General features: G+C 45.8%; 1 protein-coding gene across 1 annotated transcript; it reads right to left on the reverse strand.

Annotated features, from left to right (window-relative positions):
• Positions 1-37: 37 nt before the first annotated feature.
• LOC144507604 (inositol 1,4,5-triphosphate receptor associated 2-like) lies at positions 38-24,729 on the reverse strand. Its single transcript, XM_078234759.1, has 8 exons — positions 24,529-24,729; positions 24,283-24,361; positions 20,758-20,916; positions 18,488-18,605; positions 18,340-18,390; positions 4,682-4,759; positions 1,526-1,582; positions 38-115 (listed from the first exon to the last, which is right to left on the reverse strand). Exons 1-8 carry the CDS (start codon positions 24,629-24,631, stop codon positions 38-40), a joined length of 723 nt encoding a protein of 240 aa, XP_078090885.1. The 5' UTR covers positions 24,632-24,729.
• Positions 24,730-24,932: the final 203 nt, after the last annotated feature.

Genomic DNA, 24,932 nt, shown 5'->3' on the forward strand with positions numbered 1-24,932 from the left:
GACTGGATTTTATTTTTGTTTTTATTTTGCTGAAATGTTAGGAAAGGGGCCATACCTCTACCACCAAGGAATACTCAACAATGGAATCTTTAAGCTCCCCAATCTGACTGTCCCTCTGCAAAGGAAAGAAGAAAGGCATCACATTAACATCCTGGCTCATAATCTCCAATCTGAGCTGTCGCAACCAGGGGTACCTCAATGAAGCACTGGGGAACTCCCCACCTGCCAGGATCACACAGGAAGTTCAAGCTTCCCAGGGAAAACTGCCCTGTACTGGGAACTATCCGATAACATGATTTAAATTGCAAATTTCGGATGATTCTAACCCGTCTTACAGCAATAGTTCCCCAGAAAAAGTTAAAATAATTAAAATTTGGGGAACTATTGTACTGACTCACGCAACCACCCCTCCACCATAACCCCCCCCCAAACACTCCATCGGACATCTCCCACTACCCTAACCCCTCCCCCAGAGCTTCATGGTCAATACTCAAATTCTGTGGTACCAAGCCAACTAGTCTAAGTGACAAAAACTTAGAAGTGGCTGGTCAGAGAGACACAAACAACTCAGCATTCCTTTTGAAGATACTTGAACAATTAGTGGAAAGGACAAATCCTGACTTTGGGAATGCCAGAGGAACCAACTGCATGATTTTATCAACAAAGTTACTGTTCAAGCCAAAAGGAAACAGAATTTACGATGGCAAAGTTCAACAGTCTGAGGAAATCACCCTGGCAGATCACAAGTCAAACACTTTATTTTGCCATGCCAACTGTCCAATTCTGCATGCTATAATGGGCTCCCTCCAATCTCGCTCAACTTGACTTGAGGCTGTGCCCCCCCCCATGGGACCCACTAACTGCCCTCTTCCACACACCCCACGCCCACCCCCCCCCCCCACACCCCGCAGACTCCAGGACTGCCCTCCACCATCCCAACTGCCCTCTGCCAGTCCCCCAACTGCCCTCTCCTAATCCCCTGACCCCATGGGTGAGTTGTAACCGAACCACCCCGAAATTAGCAATTTAAATCGCTTTGTCGAATGGTCCCAAACATGGCGCCATTGCCTAAGGGAAGTTGGCAATTCTGGACAACTGTTGCGTAACTGCTCATTCAAAGCTTCACGTGTGCCCATTTTCCAATAGAACCACTGACAGCTTTGGGAATGTGCATCCCTGGCCGATTGAAGGGTCTGGAACTGATTCAACGATGGGTTTAATGATTTAGGTTAATTGATCTTCTCTCTTACTGGAGGGGTGGGGGGAGCAGCTACAAGGCAATCACTGTACTCCAGTTCACCATACACTGGAGCTAACAAGCAATTCATTTTTGACGGGGATTATTTAAACAATTAGAGAATAAGTGAGAATTTGTACATAAATCAATCATGCTTATCGAGATACCACATCATTTCCAAAAATACCCAATGAGAACCACCACTCTGACCGGCTTGATTTGAAAGACTTTGCTGTGCCGATCTGAAACAAGCTTTACAAACATACTGGGCAAAGACAACCCACAAACCTCAAGTAAAACTGCATCTTTGCTGTGCAAGAGACTGTCGAGATCAGTTAACTGCACCTGAGGAAGGAAAAATAACAAATCAAAAGCTTGATCAATATCACATCTTCCCCACACACACACACCGGACATTCTCTCTTCCACCATCTTCCATTGGGAAAAAGATACAAAAGTCTGAGGTCGCGTACCAACCGACTCAAGAACAGCTTCTTCCCTGCTGCCATCAGACTTTTGAATGGACTTACCTTGTATTAAGCTGATCTTTCTCTGCACCCGAGCTATGACTGTAACATTACATGCTGCACTCTCTTCTTTCCTCCTCTATGAACGGTATGCTTTGTGCGCAAGAAACAATACTTTTCATTATGTGACAATAAATCAAATCAAAGGATACCACAATATAAATTTAATTCTGGACTCAATAACTTGTCATCTGAATACTGCAAAACCTGCTCTTGCTTTAGGTACAATGTGTATCCTAGAATAGAATCATAGAATCATAGAAACCCTACAGTGCAGAAGGAGGCCATTCGGCCCATCGAGTCTGCACCGACCACAATCCCACCCAAGCCCTACCCCCACATATTTACGCGCTAACCCCTCTAACCTACGCATCTCAGGGGCAATTTTAACCTGGCCAATCAACCTAATCCGCACATCTTTGGACTGCTGGTAAAGCCCAGAGAAGCGAAAGTATACCACAGAAGTTTTACATTGTGTGAAAGGGATAGCAGCTTTGAAAAGCACTGGGCTTGGTTTTCTGCTCCAGATGCACACCAGAAAAATAGTGCATTGCCGCGGCCAAGCTGCAGTTTCCAGGCAAATCATTTACGTAATGTCCAAAGATGTGCGGGTTAGGTTGATTGGCCATGCTAAAATTGCCCTTAGTGTCCTGGGATGTGTTGGTTAGAGGGATTAGTGGGTAAATATGTAGGGATATGGGGGTAGGGCCTGGGTGGGATTGTGGTCGGTGCAGACTCGATGGGCCAAATGGCCTCTTTCTGTGCTGTAGGGTTTCTGAGATTTCTAAGCAATCAGAAACGCAAAATACTTCACCATGTGTACCAGTGTACATTTAAACTGGTAACTCAGCGCAGTTTCATTAATACAACTGAAAATGGTTAATCAGCAAAAATAGGGATTTCTCAGCAGGTTGTCCAGATCTGCGCCCTTGAGTAACCAGATTTGAAGTCACAGAAAATAATTCCAATTCATTTATATTTTAATTGGTATGCATCCGTTTCAGCAAATCAAACATCTTTTAACCTACAAAATACTCCAAACCTGCCTGCGTGGCTGAGGAAATAAGCAGGGAACTTGAAGAGCTGTCCCAAATCAATTCGACTGGCGGGATCCAAGTGGAGGAGGTGCCCAAATTGGGCGAATTGAAGGCGAACCAGCATAAAAGATCACGGGAAACACATGAACAGTGAACTCACTGTAACAAGTCCTCGGAGGCGGAAGTCCCTTCACCAAAATCCCTTTATTTAAATCAGTCTGACACCAGCATACAGAGTGCTCTCAGTTAGCAGTCAACACTCGGAGTCCCAGAGGAACTTGCACGCCTGGTTAAGTACAAAGCAAGAGGCTCCCTGATTGGCGCATCAATTTGGCCCTTAATCAGGGAGTTCATATTCTAATAGGTCCACTTCAGTTGCCCGATTAAAGTCGTTACACTCACGCATAAAATTTCTTAACTTTTTGCGCTCCAGGTTGAGTACACGGTCTTCAAATCCAACAACCATCCCCAAAACTTTAGGTACACTGGGGCGGGACGGTGGCACAGTGGTTAGCACTGCTGCTTCACACACCGCCAGGGGCCTGGGTTCAATTCCGGCCTCGGGTGACTGTCTGCGTGGAGGCTGCACATTCCCCCCATGTTTGTGTGGGTTTCCTCCCACAGTCCAAAGATGCGTGGGTTAGGTTTAGATTGATTGGCCAAGCTGAATTAACCCTAGGTGTCTGTGGCATTAGCAGGGGGTTTACGGGAATAGTGCCCGGGTGGGATTGTGGTCAGTGCAGACTCGACGGGCCAAGTGGCCTCCTTCTGCACTGTAGGGATTCTATGAAAACCCCACTTTTTTGAACCTCATTGACCTTTAGTGCTGGAAATCTAGTTATTTGACTTCATCGTTTACCTTGCAAGTTTTATGGTGAACATGTCAAAAAGAAACTTACTGCAGGTACCCTGTATTTATTATTCAGTAATACATCTTACTTTTCACACCATTTTATTATCCTTAGACTTCATGGGAAGACAGTGGCCTGGTGGTATTATTGCTAGACTATTAATCAAGAAACTCAACTAACGTTCTGGGGACCCGATCGAATCCCACCACAGCAGATGGTAGAATTTGAATTCAAGATAATATGTATCTGGAATTAACTATCTAATATTGACCATCAAACCAGTGTCTATTGTCAGAAAACAACGAATGTGCAATCTCCACACAGACAGTGACCCAAGCCGGGAATCGAACCCGGGTCCCTGGCGTTGTGAGTTAGCGCTGACCATTGTGCCACCCTTATTCCACTAGTAAAAAGTGAAATCCGAAACTCTCCCCATACTCCACCCAAAAAAACTGCTCGAAAACGTTGAGCATGGAGGACAGATTTTAGTTATTCCAGGATATTGTCTCTGGAGCCACAGAAGATAGACAATTGTAGGTCAGTAATGTTGCAACTGAATGGCTCCCACCCGATGATATACATGTGCTCAAGGGACAGAATATTCCTACTGTCGTTGGGCCAACGGTACTGAAGTTTTAAAAAGAGATGGCCCGTATCATGATTGCAGATTCATGTAGAGTTCCAAAACTACTTGCCAGGAAACTGCAATGATCAGTACGTGGCACAGTGGTTAGCACTGCTGCCTCACAAAGCCGGGGACCAAGGTTCGATTCCCGACTTGGGTCACTGTCTGTGTGGAGTTTGCACGTTCTCCCCGTGTCTGCGTGAGTTTCCTCCCACAGTCTGAAAGACGTGCCGGTTAGGTGCATTGGCCATGCTAAATTCTCCCTCGGTGTACCCAGCCAGGCATCGGAGTGTGGTGACTAGGGGCTTTTCACAGTAACTTCATTGCAGTGTTAATGTAAGCCTACTTGTGACACTAATAATAAATAAATTTAAAGCAATCAGATTTACCAGTTAATAACATACCTGGAGTTTGGTTTTATCGTTGCAGAGTACAGCAATCCTCCCATGGAGGGCCTCAATATCGATGGCATTTTTTAGATTCTGAAACAGAGGAACAAAAATTATTCCCAAGAACAATTATTTTTCCCAATTGGAAAAGGTCAAGATCAGGCATTAATCTGTCAAACCGTTAGAACATCCCAAATTTGCCTTCTCTGGTTGATCGGAGACTGGTTGTGTTGGGAGATGCGCGCGAGGATCAGATGGAAATTGTGATGCATAGACACATGTGGGAACTGCCTGGCAAGTTTAAATTTCCAATGGGCTGATTCCCACAAACAGAGCATATGTGAACAGAATTCCCACTCACCTGAAGAAGGGGCTTGCAGCTCCGAAAGCTTGTGTGGCTTTTGCTACCAAATAAACCTGTTGGACTTTAACCTGGTGTTGTTAAACTTCTTACTGTGTTTACCCCAGTCCAACGCCGGCATCTCCACATCAGAACTCCACAATTGACAGACCCCATCCCATCAATTGCCCCTCTCCTCTCCCCCGACACTGACCACCCCCTCTCCATTTACCCACCCGTCCAAAAACTTAGCTGAATATAGCGGCTACCGTTGTAAAACAAAATGGGGATGGGCCTCTCTTTCTTTGATTTTATTAAACTCGCTGGACTTATTCAGGAGCATAGTCCAGCTGCAGCCAATATCAAAGGTGAAATGGTCGGGTCAGAAAAGCAGCAGCAAGCATTGGCACTGACCAGGAGATCTTGACCCGAATGTCCCATAGCACATACAAAACCTTAGGAATCTGGGCTTCGCCAGCAAGCCCATCATATTGCCCAAACAATGCTCTAAACATATGGATGATATTGGAATAGTGTCGATTAGAGGGGCTTTAGATTGGTACCACTGGTCGGCGCAACATCGAGGGCGAAGGGCCTGTACTGCACTGTAATGTTCTATGTTCTATGTTCAAACCAACTAACTGATTGCCTTGTTTGACCACTTCAGAAGGCAATTAAGGAGCAACCATATTGTTATGCAACTGGAGTTGCGTATAGCCCAGACTGGGAGAGATGATCGGTTGTCTTCCTTGAAGCACATTAGTAAACCAATTGCATTTTTACGGAAATCAAACAGGTCCATGGTCACTTGTAACACCAACATTTAATCACAAAACCTGCATCCCCATTCTCCAGATTACTAGTCAGTAACACCATCACTATGTTACTACATGCCATTGGCTAGTAGGGAGTAGTTCGTGCCAATTATTCAGGCAGTTAGGTTCAGAAAACCCGAGAACGTCCTCGCAGAGAAATGAGAGGCGCCAGAAAGAGAGTCACAAGAAATAGGAGCAGGAGTGGACCACATAACCCATCAAACCTGCACCACCATTCGATACAATCATGGCTGATCTCTGCCTTCAACACCATTTTCCCACCTGCTCCTTATTTACCTTAATTCAGAGACACCAAAAATCTGTCTATTTCAGTCTTCTATTTATCCAACAATGGAGCCTCCACAACCCTGCGGTATGGAGAATTCCAAAGATTCAGACTCCTTTGATTTAAGGATTTTCTCCTCACCTCAGTTCTAAGTGAGTGATCCCTTACCCTGTGACCGTGCCCATGTTTCAGATTCCCCAACCAGTGGGAAACAGTGTCTCAGTGTCCATCCTATCAAACCCCTTCAGAATTTTATAGGTTTCAATGCAATTGCCTCCCATTCTTCTCCAGAGAATACAACACCCAATTTTCTCATCATAGAACAACCCCTTATATAAAAAGCAAAATACTGCTGATGCTGGGAATTGGAATTAAAAATGGAAAATGCTGGAAAAACTCAGCAGGTCTGGTAGCATCTGGGGAGAGAGAAACAGAGTTAACGTTTCCGTCCATAGGACTCTTTTTCAGAGCATAGAACAACCCTTTCATCCCAGGATCTATTTAGTGACCCTTCACTGTACTGTTTCCAGTTAGAACCATAGAATCCCTCCAGTGCAGAAGGAGGCCATTCGGCCCATCGTAACTCCACATATTTACCCTGCTAATCTCCTGACACTAGGGTCAATTTAGTATGGCCAATTAATCTAACCCACACATCTTTGGACTGTGGGAGGAAACCGGAGCACCTGGAGGAAACCCACGCAGGCACAGGAAGAACGTGCAAACTCCACATAATTAAACAATTGTAAATGGTACATGCAGCAGCCTTGGGGTAGCTTGTTTACCCATCTTATTTAAAATGAAAATACTCACCAGAAATCAAATCTCACTAATCAAGTCCCACTAATTAAATTACTTTTCCACAAAAAGAAAAGTCTCGGAATCCCATGGAATAAAAATGGAATTTGACTTACTTAGTCCAAGGAATTCAATATCCCTGGCAATAGCGCAGCCTTTCTAAAAAAACATCCAGCACCTGGCTTTTGCTCAGAACAGGGGATGTTAAATATCATAGAAATCATAGAAACCCTACAGTGCAGAAGGAGGCCATTCGGCCCATTGAGTCTGCACCAACCACAATCCCACCCAGGCCTTAGCCCCACATATTTACCCACTAATCCCTCTAACCTACGCATCTCAGGACTCTAAGGGGCAATTTTTAACCTGGCCAATCAACCTAACCCGCACATCTTTGGACTGTGGGAGGAAACCGGAGCACCCGGAGGAAACCCACGCAGACACGAGGAGAATGTGCAAACTCCACACAGACAGTGACCCGAGCCGGGAATCGAACCCGGGACCCTGGAGCTGTGAAGCAGCAGGGCTAACCACTGTGCTACCGTGCCCTCCAAATGGGGAGGGAGTGCCCCCTGCAACATCCATCCCTCAACTGACAGCGATGGAGTTGGTGAAATCTCTCAGAAAGCCTTACAGCAGTGGAGCATGAGCTGCATCACCAGGCAGTTTAGGAAGGACAGGGACAGCCTCAGATTCCTCGGGAGCACATTCCAGAAGGTTCTGGATGCCAGACAGTGGACTATTGCAAGTGCTGCAGAAGACCACAACCAATTTTGAAAAAAGGCCAAGACCAGTACCTTGCAATTATGCCCACAACCAGGAATAGGGACACTGCAATTAAATCGCATCGCCATGACAATGGTTGCCCCCATAATGGTGGAGTCGTTAAATGGCCACCCATTAAAAATGGAAGTGGATGTGGGGGTGGGGGGGCTGCACTGGTCTCCACTCATCATTGTAGGGGGGGATAAGGACCTCGCCTCATGGGGAGAGATTGGCTCCAACACACCATGGACTCCCTACAATGCAATAAGAGAGCCATCCTGCCCCTCGAGTCTCCACTCACCCTCCCAAGCCCTTCTCTCCACCCTATCCCTATTTACCATGACCAATCCACCTAACCCGTACATCTTTAAACCATGGGAGGAAACCTGAACACCTGGAAGAAACCCGCAGAGACAGGGGGAGAACTCGCAAACTCCACACAGACAGTCATTCAAGGCCAGATCAAACCCAGGTTCCTGATGCTGTGAGACAAACAATGCTAACCACTGTGCTGTCTTTGAACTGGTTGCCTGAGACCGAATTGGCTGGAGATCTTCAAGCTGGCTGAGAGGGTACTGTATGAAATCATCAATAAGTACCCCAAAGTTTTCCAGGAAGGTGAGCCAAAGCTAAGATCTACGTCAACTCTGAAACTATGCCCAAGTACTTTAGAGCGAGACCTGTTCTATATTCCCTATGGAAAAAGTAGAGTTAGACCTGGAAAGCCTGGAAATGCTGGGCAAGGTAAGACCCATAGAATTTGCAGAGTGGCACCTGTTGTTCCTATTGTTAAGCCGGATAAGTCAGTGTGACTTTGTGAACACTGTCAATAGGGTTTATATAGGGCGGCACGGTAGCACGGTGGTTAGCACTGCTGCTTCACAGCTCCAGGGACCTGGGTTCGATTCCCGGCTTGGGTCACTGTCTGTGTGGAGTTGGCACATTCTCCTCGTGTCTGCGTGGGTTTCCTCCGGGTGCTCCGGTTTCCTCCCACAGTCCAAAGATGTGCGGGTTAGGTTGATTGGCCATGCTAAAAAAAAAAAATGCCCTTAGTGTCCTGAGATGTGTAGGTTAGAAGGATTAGTGGGTAAATCTGTAGGGATATAGGGGTGGGGCCTGGGTGGGATTGTGGTCGGTGCAGACTCGATGGGCCGAATGGCCTCTTTCTGTACTGTAGGGTTTCTATGATTCTATATAGATATCCCATGCCATGGATTGAAGACCTGTATATCAGGTTAACTGGAGGCCAAACATTTTCAAAGTTGGACATGACCCATATGTATCTCCAACTTAAATGAGATAAGCCTTCCCGAAAGTACGTGACAATCAATACGTACCAAGGTCTATACCAGTATGCGCTTGAGAAGTTGGGACCGAGTCACCATTCAAACCACTATAGAGGGGGTGTAGTGATGGTTTTCCCCCAGCGCTGTTAGAGCTCCAGGACTTTTAATCTGGGCGTCTCGAAGAATCAGTTATATGTTGATCAGTCAGGATGCTGTGGGTTGGTGGGAAATTTCAGAGTGGTGGCATTCGCCTGTGCCCGTTACCCTCACCCTTCCAGGTGGTGGACTTGGAAGTTGTTGCTTATTTTTGTGAAAGGCCTGAAAGTATTCCCTCCTCCCGACAACGATCTGGGTTTTAATGTAATCAGAGTCTGCCAGGTTAGTCCACAGCAAAATACGGAGTCAAAGGTTAAATTTAGATCAAATTCTGTCATTGCGGAAACCAGAATGACTCATTTTATTTTTGAAGGTGCTCGCAAACTGTGTACTCCATTTATACATCCAGTTCTGGTGAACTGGTGTGACAACAATAATCTCCCCCTCAATGTCAACAAAACGAAGGAGATAGTCATTAACTTCAGGAAGCATAGTGGAGAACATGCCCCCTGTCGACATCAATGGGGATTGGGTAGAAATGGTCGAGAGCTTTTGTGTGTCCAGATCACCAACAACCTGTCCTGGTCCCTCCATGCGGACGCTATAGTTAAAAAAGCCCACCAACGCTTCTACTTTCTCAGGAGACTAAGGAAATTTGGTATATCCACGATGACTCTTACCAACTTTTACAAATGCACCATTGAAAGCATTCTTTCTGATTGTATCACAGCTTCGTATGGCTCCTACTCTGCCCAAGACCACAAGAAACTACAAAGGGTCGTGAATGAACCAGCCTCCCATCCATTGATTCTGTCTACACTTCTCGCTGCCTTGGCAGAGCAGCCGGGATAATTAAGGACCCCACGCACCCCGGACATTCTCTCTTCCACCTTCTTCCGTTGGGAAAAAGATACAAAAGTCTGAGGTCACGTACCAACCGACTCGAGAACAGCTTCTTCCCTGCTGCCATCAGACTTTTGAATGGACCGACCTCGCATTAAGTTGATCTTTCTCTACACCCTAGCTATAACTGTAACACTACATTCTGCACTCTCTCGTTTCCTTCTCTGTGAACGGTATGCTTTGTCTGCATAGCGCGCAAGAAACAATACTTTTCACTGTATACTAATACATGTGACAATAATAAATCCAATCAGAATATATCCCGACTATTGGATATTACTGGCGTTCAGCGCATTATTAGAATTGACCCCGTTGTTCTCCCCAAGGACACCCTGGAAACATTCCCAAAAACATCCACTTTCAAACAATTAAACTGGAGAGGGACAGTCAATATGGTGCTCAGGCCCTGTGAGCCTTTAGAACCTCACAGAACACGGTACCGTTATCATCACATCATCTTCAACATATTTGGCAGTATAACTTAAATAAAACTCAGCTTATCTTCCAAATGTGACTGCTCTGTATGTTTGGTTTTGGTGGTTAGCTGCATTACAACTCCAGCAACAAGTAAATATTAGAAAATGGTCTATAGGATTCCCATAAAGTTTGATCGATCTTTTGCACCAGCTCCTTTTTCTTGAGGTGGCACTTTGGAATCGACTTGCTTCGACTCCAATTTGATGGATTCGCCACCGCTCGATCTGAAGACTCTGTCACACGCAGGGTAGATACCTGCTGGAAGGGCTGTGTAGATGAGTTAATGTAGGTTTGTGCACTCTCTCTAACACTTCAACTCTGTCTCTGCAAGCTCCTGATGAGTCTCTTGTTGTGTTCCGCAACCTCCCTAATAGAATCTACAGTGCAGAAGGGGGCCATTCGGCCCATCGAGACTGCACTGACAACAATCCCACCAGGTTCTATACTTGTAACTCCATATATTTACCCTCCTGGTCCCCCTGACACTAAAGGGCAATTCATCATGGCCAATCAATCAATCTAACCCACACATCTTTGGACTGTGGGAGGAAACTGGAGCACCCGGAGGAAACCCACGCAGACATGGGGAGAACGTGCAAACTCCACACAGACAGTGACGCAAGCCAGGAACCGAACCCGGGTCCCTGGCGCTGAGGCAGCAGTGCTAACCACTGTGCCACCGTGCTGTCCTAAATAAATAATAAACCTTCTCTATTTTGTACAGGGCAATGGGTTAATAGAATAGTGTCTTGAAGTTGCAACTCTATTTTTAAAAAAAATAATCTTTCAAAATCATTAACTGAGAAAGACAAACAAGAACTGCCCAGAAGGGAGTGTGAAGAGACACATTTTGCATCTCAGCAGACGTCCAAATCCCATTGCCTACTGTCGATACCTCAGAATTTGGAACCGATCTAGGGCAACAGACATATCGTTTGTTCCTTTTCAGAATACACAGGGAATTGGGATCAAAAGAACAGCAGATCAGGTCTGTGTGTACTGGTGGTGGGGTGTCAGTGTGTGTGTGACAATAGAAACAAGAGGGGAGAGAGAGCAGTCAGTCATCCTGCAAAATAAAGCTTTCTGGCAACAAAGGATCCCACTCTCCTGCTTAGCTTTCCAGCTACCCTACAGAATCCAGTGTCTCCAAACTAACTGCTAGCCTGACAGAATCAGCTCTACTGGAATCACCCAACTTAATGGCTGCAACATACTGCCTTCTATGTTTGCGGACAAGCCAAAGACTAACTCATCTTTTTACTTTTATCCGGCCTTTTAACCTCTCATCTGATCAGTGTATTATGTTCTTTATTATTTTCTTGGGATATTTTTGAGTTACTAATAAACTTACTCTCTGACTCAAGAAAGCCTAGCTAAACTGCTTCCTTATAAAAGTAAATACCAGGTTTGATTGTTCCTCAGACTATCACCACTAAAATTCTTCTCAAACAGGGGATGAAGGGACCTCTGCAGACTTTGACAGTTTTAAAAGCCTTTGACATGCTTCCAAAATGGGACATTGGTGCTGGACGAATGTGCTTCAAGCACAGATCCCATAAACCAGGAGAATCTGTTTAATTTCTCCTTAATGGCACATTCACAGTAGTTCATTGAAAAAAAGTTTCTTCGTTAGTCACAAGGCAGGCTTGCATTAACACTGCAATTACTGTGAAATTCCCCTAGTCGCCACAGCCCGTCGCCTGTTTGGGTCAATGCACCTAACCAGTACGTCTTTCAGAATGTGGGAGGAAACTGGAGCACCCGGAGGAAACCCACGCAGACACGGGGAGACCGTGCAAACTCCACACAGACAGTGACCCAAGCCAGAAATTGAACCCGGGTCCCTGGCGCTGTGAAGCAGCAGTGCTAACCACTCTGCCACCGTGCAACAGGGGGCCATGAAAGCCAATCACACACTCGACCAATCACTTCACAATCCTGGTCAAACTCAACCAGGTAAGCCTCTCACCCGCAGATACTGTGAGGTGTCGGAGTTGTCCACACACTGTTTAGGCCCAAATATGTTAGCCCACCCACACAACAGCCCACCAAACTGGTCAATAGTGCGGGAAAACCAATAGCAGCCATCTTGAAGGGCGTACACTGCAGCGCAATGAATCAACACAGATGGTGAGATTTCCCAGCAGAATTTCCAATGTTGGAGAACATGATACTCCTAGAGGTTCTGTCCATTCAAAACCTCCAATATGGGAAGAAAATAACAGAATGATTATGGCTTAGAGCTTACCCAGAACATGGATCACAAATAAACAAATACCACCTCAAACTTCCTGGGAGAACTACAAGATCGTTAACAAGACTTCTAGAAATTAATGTTTGAAGGTTGACACTGGCCCTGGTGTTTTCATACTGACTGGCTCAACAAAGTCACAGTCCAGCCATCAAACTTCAAGATCCAAGGATAACAAATCTACAGGTGAAAGGTCAGATCATAGCCACTCTATACCACAAGGGGTGACAGATCACAGAGATCCTGTGTAATCACAGGAGATCTTTACACCGGAGGGATGTGTGCATGCAACTGGGCATCCTATAAATGGATTAAGTCTATTAACCAGTCAATGGGACTGAATTCTTCCAAGAGTTCCTACAACTCTCCCAGGGGCTTGGTAAGCTAAAAGTTGAATACCACATTACACTGCTCTCAGATACCATGCCGGCGTGCAGGAGGGGACAACATCATCTGTTGCTGGATCACATGCTGCACAGAGATGTCAGATGACCTGTCACACAACCAACACAGATGTTCAGAGCAGCCAACAGCTCCCAACTGAAATGGCCAACTCAGACTGCACGTGGACCTCACGCAGTTAAACAAGCTATCCAGACGGAGGTCCACCTGATGGCGTCTATGGACAACAGCCTGGCAAAGCTTGCCAACTGAGGACTCTGTACCAAACTCAACGCTAATCACGAGTTTTGGCAAAAACTCCTTGACCAGGAGACCAGGCTGTTAACAGCCTTTATCGCACTGTTCGGCTGTTTTTGGTTCAACCACCTTTCATTTGGCATCACATCAGCTCCAAAGATATTTCACCACACCATGTCCGCAATTGTAACAGCAAGGAGCTGCTTGTCAAATGGATGACATCCTTATCCGTGGGTCCACAGGAGAGGAGCATGTCCACAAGAGATTCTTAAGGCCCTCCAAGAAACAGGTCGCGCTTCAAAAGACCAGTGCAAATTTTCTAAGACCACCATCAAATTTCTGGGGCATAACATTGAAAGACAGGGGGTCCAGGTAGACCCTCTAAATTTTGAAGCCATCAGCGACTTTCCCCCAATGGGCAGGAAAACGGAAGATTTTCCCGCCCGTTTTTTGGGCATACCTGAATGAATCCCCAGCACCCTGTGCATCACAGAGTGGGTCAGAAATTAACGCTGAAAATGTGGGGGCGGGGCCCCATCTTGCTGGAGAAGCGGGCAGCATAGTGCGGAGTGGGCCACTGCGCACGCGCTGATCTGTCAGTGCTGAGATCGGTGCATGTGCACTGCCCCTGCCCCATTGCCGGCCTCCCAATTGTTCTCCAATCAACCGCCTACCCCCAACACCGCCTGCACCCCTCCATCCCGATCGCCGGCCTACCCGACCCCCCCCCCAGGCCAGCCCCGAGTCTTCCCCACCCTCCCATGGCCAGCCCCGTACAACCTCCTTCCTCCCTCCCTGATCCCACTGCTAAGTGCGCAGCGGTCACCCCTCCACCAATCGGCTCCCTAGTAGGCCCCGCCCCCATTTGGCCCTGCCCAATATCCCTTGGGCAGTGCCAGGGTGCCCCTCAGGCAGTGTCAGGCACCCAGGCTGACCAAGGGGCACCCCCCTGCCCATGACATCCCGAGGGTGCCTCAATGGCCTCTGTTCCCACCAGCAGCGTGATCACGCACGTTCTCCATTGGTGGGGGGCATTTGTAAACCCCACTGGTGGGGATCTCTCTCGGCCATGGGGGAGACACTAGTGGATCTGGAGACTACTGTCCTGGGCTTGCTAATCATATGGAAATAGCGAGCGAGCAATCAGACCTATGCTGATTCCTGGCATTAGGCCAACTACATCTGAAAAAAAGGGTCTGGGAAACTTGTGATCGGCCAGACGCTGGACACGAATCCCGCTACAGGCCCTCCACTGATGTCTCCCAGCCCGCTGCGCTCCTTGAACAGCACAGAGAGCTAGGAGAATCCCAGCCAAGATCACTAATGACCACAAGCCTCATAATTCCACTCATAGCTCTGCTGCTTCACAGCTCCAGGGTCCTGGGTTCGATTCCCGGCTCAGGTCACTGTCTGTGTGGAGTTTGCACATTCTCCTCGTGTCTGTGTGGGTTTCCTCCGGGTGCTCCGGTTTCCTCCCACAGTCCAAAGATGTGCGGGTTAGGTTGATTGGCCAGGTTAAAAATTGCCCCTTAGAGTCCTGATGCATAGGTTAGAGGGATTAGCGGGTAAATATGTGGGGGTAGGGCCTGGGTGGGATTGTGGACAGTGCAGACTCGATGGGCCGAATGGCCTCCTTCTGCACTGTAGGGTTTCTATAATAATTCTATAATAAATTGGTTGCTGCCAGTCTTCAGCTTAAAGATATCCATAACCTTAACATTCAGTTGAAAACATGTGATGGTCTTCCGACAAAAACATTTGTTTGCAATGGGTGGGGGAGGGAAATAAATCACTCGGTAAAATCGCTGGCTTTGTTCAAATATCGTCCATTAAAAGCAAAAAAATATATATAATCTACTGACATGGATGAGAGAGCTGAATTCCAGAGGTGAGGTGACAGTGACAGCCCTTGACATCAAGGCTGCATTCGACCGAGTGTGGCATCAAGGAGCCCGAGCGAAACTGGAATCAATGGGGCTATACTCTCTGCTGGTTGTATTCATACCTAGTACACAGGAAGATGGTTTTGGTTGTGGAAGGTCAGCCATCTTAGCTCCAGGACATCTCTCCAGGAGTCCCTCAGGGTAGTGTCCTAGACCCAACAATCTTCAGCTGCTTCATCAATGACCTTCCCTCCGTCATGTCAGAAGTGGAGATGTTTGCTGATGATTGCACAATGACCAGCACTATTCGTGACTCCTCAGATACTGAAGCAGTCCATGTTCAAACACAACAAGCTCTGAACAATATCCAGGCTTGGGCTGACAAATGGCAAGTAACATTCGCGCCACACAAGTGCCAGGCAATGACCATCACCAATAAGAGACACACTAACCACCGCCCCTTGACATTCAATGGTGTAACCATCACTGAATCCCACATCTTTGGGGCTACCATTGACTAGAAACTCAACTGGACTTGCCACAAACGCAGTGGCTACAAGAGCAGGTCAGAGGCTAGGAATACTGCGGCGAGTAACTCACCTCCTGACTCCCCAAAGTCTATCCAGCATCTACAAGGCACAAGTCAGGAGTGTGATGGAATACTCCCCACTTGCCTGGATGAGTGCAGCTCCAACAACACTCAGGAAGCTCAACACCATCCAGGACAAAGCAGCCCGCTTGATTGGCACCACATCTACAAACATCCACTCCCACCGACGCTCAGTAGCAGCAGTGTGTACTATCTACAAGATGCACTGCAGCAATTCACCAAAGATTCTTAGACATCACCTTCAAAACCCAGAACCACTTCCATCTAGAAGGACAGGGGCAGCAGATAAATGGGAACACCACCACCTGCAAGTCCCCTCCAAACCACTCACCATCCTGACTTGGAAATATATTGGCTGTTCCTTTGCAGTCGCTGGGTCAAAATCCTGGAATTCCCTCCCTAACGGCATTGCGGGTCAACCCACAGCACGTGGACTGCAGCGATTCAAGAAGGCAGCTCATCACCACCTTCTCAAGAGCAACTAGGGATGGGCAATAAATGCTGGCCAGCCAGCGACGCCCATGTCCCACGAATGAATTTTTAAAAAAAAATGGAATTTGGGTCTGATACTTTTTTTGATGCACATTGCTGACACAGGTCTGATAGGCTGAATAATCTGTCTCAGAACTGTAAAATGCTAGGATTCTCCAAAAGAATTAGAATCTATTTTTAAAACTAGTTGAGGGGATGAAACGTGCTCCAAACTACTGAAATATGTTGCATTTTAATCTGGCTGTGATGCGTTGTACAGGCGAAGCCATTGTCTAACACGAAGTGTATCATAATGTTTTCGGAAATCTAGAAGGCTAACATCAGACCCATTCAGCTAATTACAAAGACAATGGCTCCTATTCAACCACTGGGCTGTTGACATGACCGAATCTTACCCAAACAACTCATCACATGATATCTCAGGCATGGTATTTGATCTTGCTGCACCAATATACTCCAGGAATACATGCATTCATATGAAACAGGAGCAGAAGCAGGCCATTCGCCCCTTCAAGCTTGCTCCACTATTCAGTAAGATCATGGCTGATCTGATTGTGTTGAGTTCCACATTCCCATTTATCTCCAATAACCTAAGATCCCCTTGCCTAACAAGAATCGACCTCCTCCTCAAAAATGTTTAATGATCCCTGGCCTCCTCTGCCTTCGGAGGCCGAGTTCCAAAGACGCACAACCCTCTGAAAGCAATTTCTCCTCAGCTCTGCTCTAAAAGGACGATCCCTAATTTTAAAATAGTGCCCACCAGCTCTGAACTCACCCACGAGAGAAAAGATCCTTTCCACAAGAGTTTTCTATATGTCAATCTAGTCACTCCTCACTCTTCTAAACTCCAATGGAAACAAGTCCAGCCTTTTTAACCTTTCTTCATAAGACAACTCACTCATTCCAAGTATCAATCTAGTAAACTCCTTGGAACTTCCTCCAATGCATTTACATCCTTCCTCAAGGAGACCAAAACTGCGCATAATAATAGAGATGTGGTCTCACCAATACTCTGCATAATTGAAGCAAATTTTCCTTACTTCTATGTTCCAATTCCTCTCGTAATAAAGGTTGGCATTCCATTAGCCTTCTTAATTACTTGCTGTACCTGTATCCTAAGGTTTTGTGACTCATGCACTAGAACACCCAGATCCCTCTACAACTCAGAATTCTGCAGCTGCTCTCTATTCAAGCAATACCAAGCTCCCTGCCAAAGTGAATGACTTCACATTATGCCACATTAACCTCCACCTCCCACATTTTTGCTCACTCACTCAACCAGCCTATATCAGTCTACAACCTCCCCATGTCTACTTCACAGCATACTTTCCTATCTATCTCTGTCATCTGCAAATTTAGCTACCATGCCTTCGCTCCCCTCAGTCATTGCTGTAAATTGTAAAAGGTTGAGGTATCACACACACACTCCCGTGGGACTCTACTTATCAGACAAAGACACATTTATGCATACTCTGTTTTCCGCTCGCCAGCCAATTTTTGATCCACGCTAATAGATTACCCTGAATTTTATTGTTTTTAATTTATGACCATCACAAGTAACTTACCCAAACAACTCATTGCATGATATCTCAGTCGGGCCAGGTGTTTGATCTTGCTGCACCAATTTACTTCAGGAACACACACATTCATATGAAACAGGAGCAGAAGCAGGCCATTTGGCCCTTCAAGCTTGCTCTAATATTCAGTAAGATCATGGCTGTTCTGATTGTGTTGAGTTCCACATTCCCATTTACCTCCAATAACCTTAGATCCCCTTGCCTAACAAGAATCGACCTCCTCCTCAAAAATATTTAATGACCCCTGGCCTCTTCTGCCTTCTGAGGTCGAGTTTCAAAGGTGCCCCACGCTCTGATTTTCACAGTAACTGCAACACACGCCACACTCCGGTGCCTGTTCGGGTACACCGAGAGAGAATTCAGCCAATGCACCTAACCAGCATGTCTTTCGCACTGAATCATAAAATTCAGAGGTGCTGTAAAGCATTTAAAAAAGGCAAAGATAAATTGCCCACCTCTTCCTGGAGTGAGACAATCGTCTGGATTAGGGCCTGGTTGTCCTTTGTCTGAAAATAATATAAAAATTGCATGTCACATATTCAGTCATGGAACCTGTCTAAACTTGACAACTATCTAGTGAGACTTGTTCAATACAAGAATTACCTCTTGTTTATTCTGAAGGAGAAGCCTCTTGTTGCTCTCTTGTAAAGTGCATATCTGTGTCTTCAAATCTTCAAGGTCTTCTTTCAAAGACTTTTCTATTAAAATGGACTGCTGAGCACTGTGCAGGTTAGAGAGAGAAAAGCAAATTGAGGATCTGTTGATGCTGGGATTGTAAACATGGCCAATCCCCTGTGGTGTTTCTGGAGAAGTACAATTTTTGCTCATGCAAAGTGTCAAAGATGGATTGAAATGGGTCTTCATTCGCAATTTACATCGGTTGTGGGATTGAGCAGGAATAGAAGGAAATGAGTGGATAGGGAAAATGAAACAGGGGAAGCCCAAGCCATAATATTCACTGTCTCTCCCAATAAAGAACAAAAAGCACACATTCCCAATCGCCTTCTCCAACAGAAACATTAGTGACATTAGTCATTTTTACGGGATGTGGGCGTCACTGGCTAGGCCAGCATTTATTGTCCATCACTACTTACCCTTCAGAAGGTGGCACTGAGCTGTCCTGTCAAATGGCTGAGGTACACCAACGTTGCTGTTAGGGAGGGAATTCCAGGACTTTGACCCAGTGAAGGAACAGCGATATATTTCCAAATCAGGATGGTGAGAGGCTTGGGGGGTGGGGGGGGGGGAAGAGCCTCCAGGTGGTGGTGTTCCCCAGGTATCTGCTGCCCTTGTCCTTCTAGATGGTAGTGGCCATGGGTTTAGAAGGTGCTGCCTTAGGAACCTTAGTGAGTTAGTAACAGAAGGATCAGCTTTGGCTTATTGGTAGCACTCGTCTTGGATTCCGAGGGTTGTGGGTTGAATTCCCACAACAAGTGATGTCAGCTCATTATCGAGAGTGCCACTCCCTTTCAGTATCAAGGGAGTGCTGCACTGTCAGAGGTGCGGTCTTTCTGATGAGACTTTAAAACCATTAGCCCTCTCAGGAAGGGTGATGGGGGGGTGGTAAGAGGTTTTACAGCACTGCTTCATAGAAGAGCAAGGGAGTTCTCCTCAGTTACCTGGTCAATGTTTATCCCTTCAATAACAAATCGCATTATCTGATGACCATCTCATTGGTGTTTTTGGGAACCTAGCTGTCACATTTCCCATATTCTTGCGTGGATATGCAGAAATCTTTCTGGGTTGCCCCGAGATCATGAAGGGCATCATATAAACACAAGTCACTTCTTTCTTTAAAGTGAGTCTAACAAATCATTTCAGCGACGCCCTTTAAAACCACAAATTGGAAGAGATACCTTACACTCTTCATAATGAGTAAATGGGCACCCAAGGTCATGCGCTATTTACCATCAGGAAACAACATCTTGATATTGTTGCAGCTGGAAAGCAACAACTTCCATTTATATAGCACCTTCAATAGAACAAAGTATCCAAACTGCTTCACAAGATTAATAAAATTTGACAAGGATCCTCAACTTTTGTATTTTGTTGGATGTGGGCATCGCTGGCAATGCCAGCATTTGTTGCCCATCCCTCATTGCTCTTAAACTGTCTGGCTTGTGAGGCCATTTCAAAGGGCAGTTAAGAGTCAACCACATCCCTATGGATCTGGAGTCACACGTTGACCAGACTGGGTAAGGAGGCAGATTTCCTTCTCTAACGGACATTAGTGAACCAGATGGGTCTTTACAACAACAATTTCATGGTCACCATTACCAACACTGGTTTTAATTGCATATTTATGAACTGAATTTAAATTCAACCAGCTGCTATGGTGAGATTTGAACCCGTGTCATTAGAACATTAGCCTGGGTGTTTGGATCACTAGTCCAGTGACATTGTCACTACCCCACTGTCTCCCCTTCAAAATGGGATACAAGGACAAGTGCAAGGTGAATTTTATGGTGTGCTTTAAAGGAGGAAAGGGCAGTGGAGGGAGAGAATTCCAGAACTTAGCATCCTTGCTGCCCAATTCCTTTCAAAACGAAGCCATCATTTAATGTGTCAGCGAGCCCAGGGTTGATGGGCGAACAGCGCATGGTGAGAGTTGGAACAGGGCAGTAGAGTTTTGGAAGACCTCAGGCTTGTTGAGGGAAAGAGTGGAGGCTGGTAGGAGTGTGCCGGAATAGTCGGAGGGTGGTGGGAGTGTGCTGCAATAGTCGGCCTAGTGGTAAATTATTGAACAGCAGCATCGGAGAAAGATAAAATACAGGAATGCATGAATAATACATTTAAAAGAAAAAAGATGTTTTAAAATGGAAAAGATCTTAGATTGCTTTTTTTTAAAAAAAAAACTGGCTCTCCCTCCTCACCTTTTCACCTGACTGAGCAACTGCTCATTTTCCTCAATTAGCCGATTGTTATTTTCTTCTGTGGCGTCCACCGCCAATCGTAAGTTCTGATTCTGCTCCTGAAGTTTGTGGTGGTGGTACTGGAGATCAGCAATGGACGAGATTAAATCCGACATCTCACTGCATTGGAAAGAATTTCAATTTGTTCCATGAGGTTAATTCCCAACCTTCATTCAACGGGATATTTAATCTTGTATAAAAAGGTGTACAAGGAAAAACTGTGCCCATCAACAGATTGTACACTGACTGGGGGGAAAGCAGGTTTTGGAGAGATGTGAGGAAGAACTTTGTATGCAGTGAGGGGCATTGACCTGGAACTCATTGTCCAGGAGAGTGGTGGAACCCAGAACAATTAGTGATTGCCAAACCAGCCAGCAGAATTAAGGACCCCACGCACCCCAAACCAACATTCTCTCTTCCACCTTCTTCTGTCGGGAAAAAGATACAAAAGTCTGAGGTCATGTTTTAAAGTTTAAGTTTATTAGTGTCACAAGGAGGCTTATATTAACACTGCAATGAAGTTACTGTGAAAATCCCCTAGTCGCCACACTCTAGCGCCTGTTCGGGTACTGATGCACTATCAATCGAGTCAAGACTAGTTGTGAGCAAGACAAATAAGTTTTTATTAGCAAGAACTTGGAGCCATCCCTGTCGGTGATCTGGTCTGTACTGAAGGCTAGGGGGAGGAGCCACCGCCTTTATACCCGGATCAGGGGAGGAGTCTTGGGCGGAACCGACAGGGATGTGCCACATACACAGGTAATAATAAATACTAACAGTGGTTAACCACCACAGATAACAGTGGTTTACCACAGGTACACTGAGGGAGAATTTAGCATTGCTAATACGCCTAACTAACACATCTTTTGGACTGTGGGAGGAAACCGGAGCACCCGGAGGAAATCCACGCAGATATGGGGAGAACGTGCAAACGCCACACAGACAGTGACCCAAGCCGGGAATCGAACCTGTGTCCCTGGCGCTGTGAGGCAGCAGTGCTAACCACTATGCCACCCCACACGTACCAATCGATTCAAGAACAGCATCTTTCCTGCTGCCATCAGACTTTTGAATAGACCTACATTAAGTTGATCTTTCTCTACGCCCTAGCTATGACTGTAACGCTACATTCTGCACTCCTTTCTTTCTCAATATATGATATGCTTTGTCTGTATAGCGCGCAAGAAACAATACTTTTCACTGTATACTAATACACGTGACAATAATAAATCAAATCAATTGGAAAAGCATTTGAATGAAACAAAATTGCAAAGTTGCGGTGATAGAGCAGGAGAATGAGACTGACTGAATTGCTCTACAGGGAGCCTGCATGGACTCAATGGGTAGAATGGCCTCTTTCTCTGCCATAACGACTCTATGACTAGCATATCATCTGGTTTTTTTATATTCAATCCTTGGGATCACAGGCAAGGTCAGAATTCATTGCCCAATCGTAGATATCCTAAGACAATGAGGGTGAGCCATCTTGACCTGTTTGATATAATCGACTGGCTTGCTTGGCAACTTCAGAAGGTAACTAAGGGTTAACTACATTTGCATGGGGCAGGAGTCACTTATGGGCTCAACTGAAGTAAGAGTAGGGGTGGAAACTTCCCGTCCCACCCACCACGGGAACCATGGCAGCCGGGGCACAGACCATGCAAAGGTCTGTTGACCTCGGGCGGGGTTTTCCGGTCTTGGGGCAAGCACAGCCAGAAAATCCCGCCCAGTTGGTCTCGTTCCCCAAATGACAATAATGAACCATTTTTGAGTTTTTAAACATAACAGCTTCACAGTAATTTCTACTGAGCGCTGGTGAGGATAGATTCCCAGTTTGAAGAAATAAGGCTCATGAAGAGTTAAAGGTCATGGAATCACCAGAGGGCACCTTGCTATTAGAACATAGACACAGAACAGGCCCTTCGGCCCACGATGTTGTGCCGAGCTTTATCTGAAACCAAGATCAAGCTATCCCACTCCCTATCATCCTGGTGTGCTCCATGTGCCTATCCAATAACCGCTTAAATGTTCCTAAAGTGTCTGACTCCACTATCACCGCAGGCAGTCCATTCCACACCCCAACCACTCTCTGCGTAAAGAACCTACCTCTGATATCCTTCCTATTAGAAGTCCATTCGATTATCAAGTGAAGGAATTTTGTTGCAAAGGACACTGAACAATTTACCCTAGTAGCTGGAGCAGGGAGAAGGGGTCATGCTAAAGTCAGGAGGTGCTTGGAGCTTAAAAACCAGGACTCTGCTGAGCTATTCAAAATAAGGGTTTGGGGTGGAAAGAGAGAGAGAGAGGAAAGAGGAGAGAATGGGATAATTAGGGGGGGGGTGGAAAGAGAGAGAGAGAGAGAGGAAAGAGGAGAGAATGGGATAATTAAACATTGGGCGTAGGATCTTCAGTTGCCTGTATTAATGGCCTACTAAATAATGTTGAGTCCCCTATTGACTTTACTTGGATTTTTATTGATTAGCAGCCAGTTCCTGCAGTGCCAGGGCTCAGTAGTGGGCACTGCCAGGACTGTAGAAAGGAGAGCGATGCCAAGTCCTGGGTTTTTCAGGTAGGAAGTGATCCAACAAGGGGCAGCGGGGTGGGCAGGCAGTGAGGAAGGGGGCATCCAGGTCAATAGGCTTGCTAAGAAGCCTAATTGACTTTCAATTATTTATTCACATAGGGCAGACAGTCTGATCCTTTCAGTACCTGCCCACCCAGAGTATTATGGGGTAAGCTCAAAGGTGGTGGGCTGACCATTCATCATTTTTATCTCAGTTTCTTTCTCCTAGATACTGCCAGATCTGGATCTTTACAACAATTTCTGTAGTTATTTCAGGTTTCTAGCATCTGCAGTATTTTGTTTTTGGTCTAAACCTGTGTTTGCACTTCACACAAACCTCTGACCATCCCACATCCTGAGTGCAGTGGAGACTCACTGGGCTGATTGCAGGGTGGGTGGGACTGTCCTTTGAGGAGAGATTGTTTTGACTGGGCCTGTATTCACTAGAGTTTAGAAGGGCGAGAGGAGATCTGATAGAAACGTATAAAATTCTAACCGGGCTGGACAGACTGGATGCTGGGAGGATGCTTTCCTTGGTTGGGGAATCTAGAACTAGGGGACAGTCTTAGGATACATGGTAGACCATCTTAGGACTGAAATGAGGAAACATTCCTTCACTCAATGGGTAGTGAACCAATGGAATCCCCTACCACAGAATATGGAAGCCAAATTGGCAATACAGAATTACATTAAAAATTGGACATTGTGCCAGTGTGCAAAGACAGAGAAAAGATGATTATTCAATCATCACAAAAGATCCACCCTTAGCAAGACACAAGTTGTGCCAACGTAGGATGGGTATAATGTGACATGATAACGCTTACAGGAAATGCTAATTCTGTGCAAGCTTAATATTTCTATTGATTAATTATGTAGGAACCACACATTACGTACAATGAGGTCAACTTAAATACTTTGCTTACAGCTCCCCTTTTGAAGTTTCTCCACCAAGGGCCTCCAAGCTTCCCACTGTTCCATCGGTAACATCGGAAAATTTCATTCCTAATAAAAGTGATGGAATTTTGAATGAGTGTACGCTAGTGTTAAGAGAACATACTTAAAAACATCTGTAAAACTAAACTTGCATCTCAAATATGACACTGTGAAGATACACGGGAAAATACAAGGATGAAAAATGGTAAATACCAATCTAACACAAAGGATGTTACCTGAAACAAGACCGTCACAAAGCTGGACATGATCTTCATTAACATTTACAGCTTCTTGCGTCTTCTCATGGATACTATACATGTACAATATGGAAAAGAGCATCAGTTAAAGTAACCATCGCTCATAGGTCAAATTAATTTTCAGCACTTGCACTATTATATCAGTAATAAGCGTTCTTTATGGCACACTCCATATTCCTTGGGCCAAGCTTTGAACCAAATAAGGATTCATTTGCAAGCTTCGAGTCGCACTAATTCCAGGGCGTCCTGTTCCATTGGTGCTCCAATAGTACAAGAAAGCTCACGTGACAGCCAGTTACTCTGGCTAGCTCGCCGGATAAACACCTCGAATCGATTATGGTGAAGATGCATATTTCCCCTGACTGATTCACTTTGCCACAGCT

Source organism: Mustelus asterias, chromosome 19 (assembly GCF_964213995.1).
Source record: "Mustelus asterias chromosome 19, sMusAst1.hap1.1, whole genome shotgun sequence".
NCBI lineage: Eukaryota > Metazoa > Chordata > Chondrichthyes > Carcharhiniformes > Triakidae > Mustelus > Mustelus asterias.

Coding starts and splice junctions, on each gene's coding strand:
- LOC144507604 (XM_078234759.1), bottom strand. CDS start 24,631: ATGCTCTTTTCCATATTGTACATGTATAGTATCCATGAGAAGACGCAA. Junction 18,606..20,757: donor TTGCTCAGTCAGGTGAAAAG/GTGAGGAGGGAG, acceptor TAACCTGCACAG/TGCTCAGCAGTCCATTTTAA. Junction 116..1,525: donor AAGATGCAGTTTTACTTGAG/GTTTGTGGGTTG, acceptor TTTCCTTTGCAG/AGGGACAGTCAGATTGGGGA.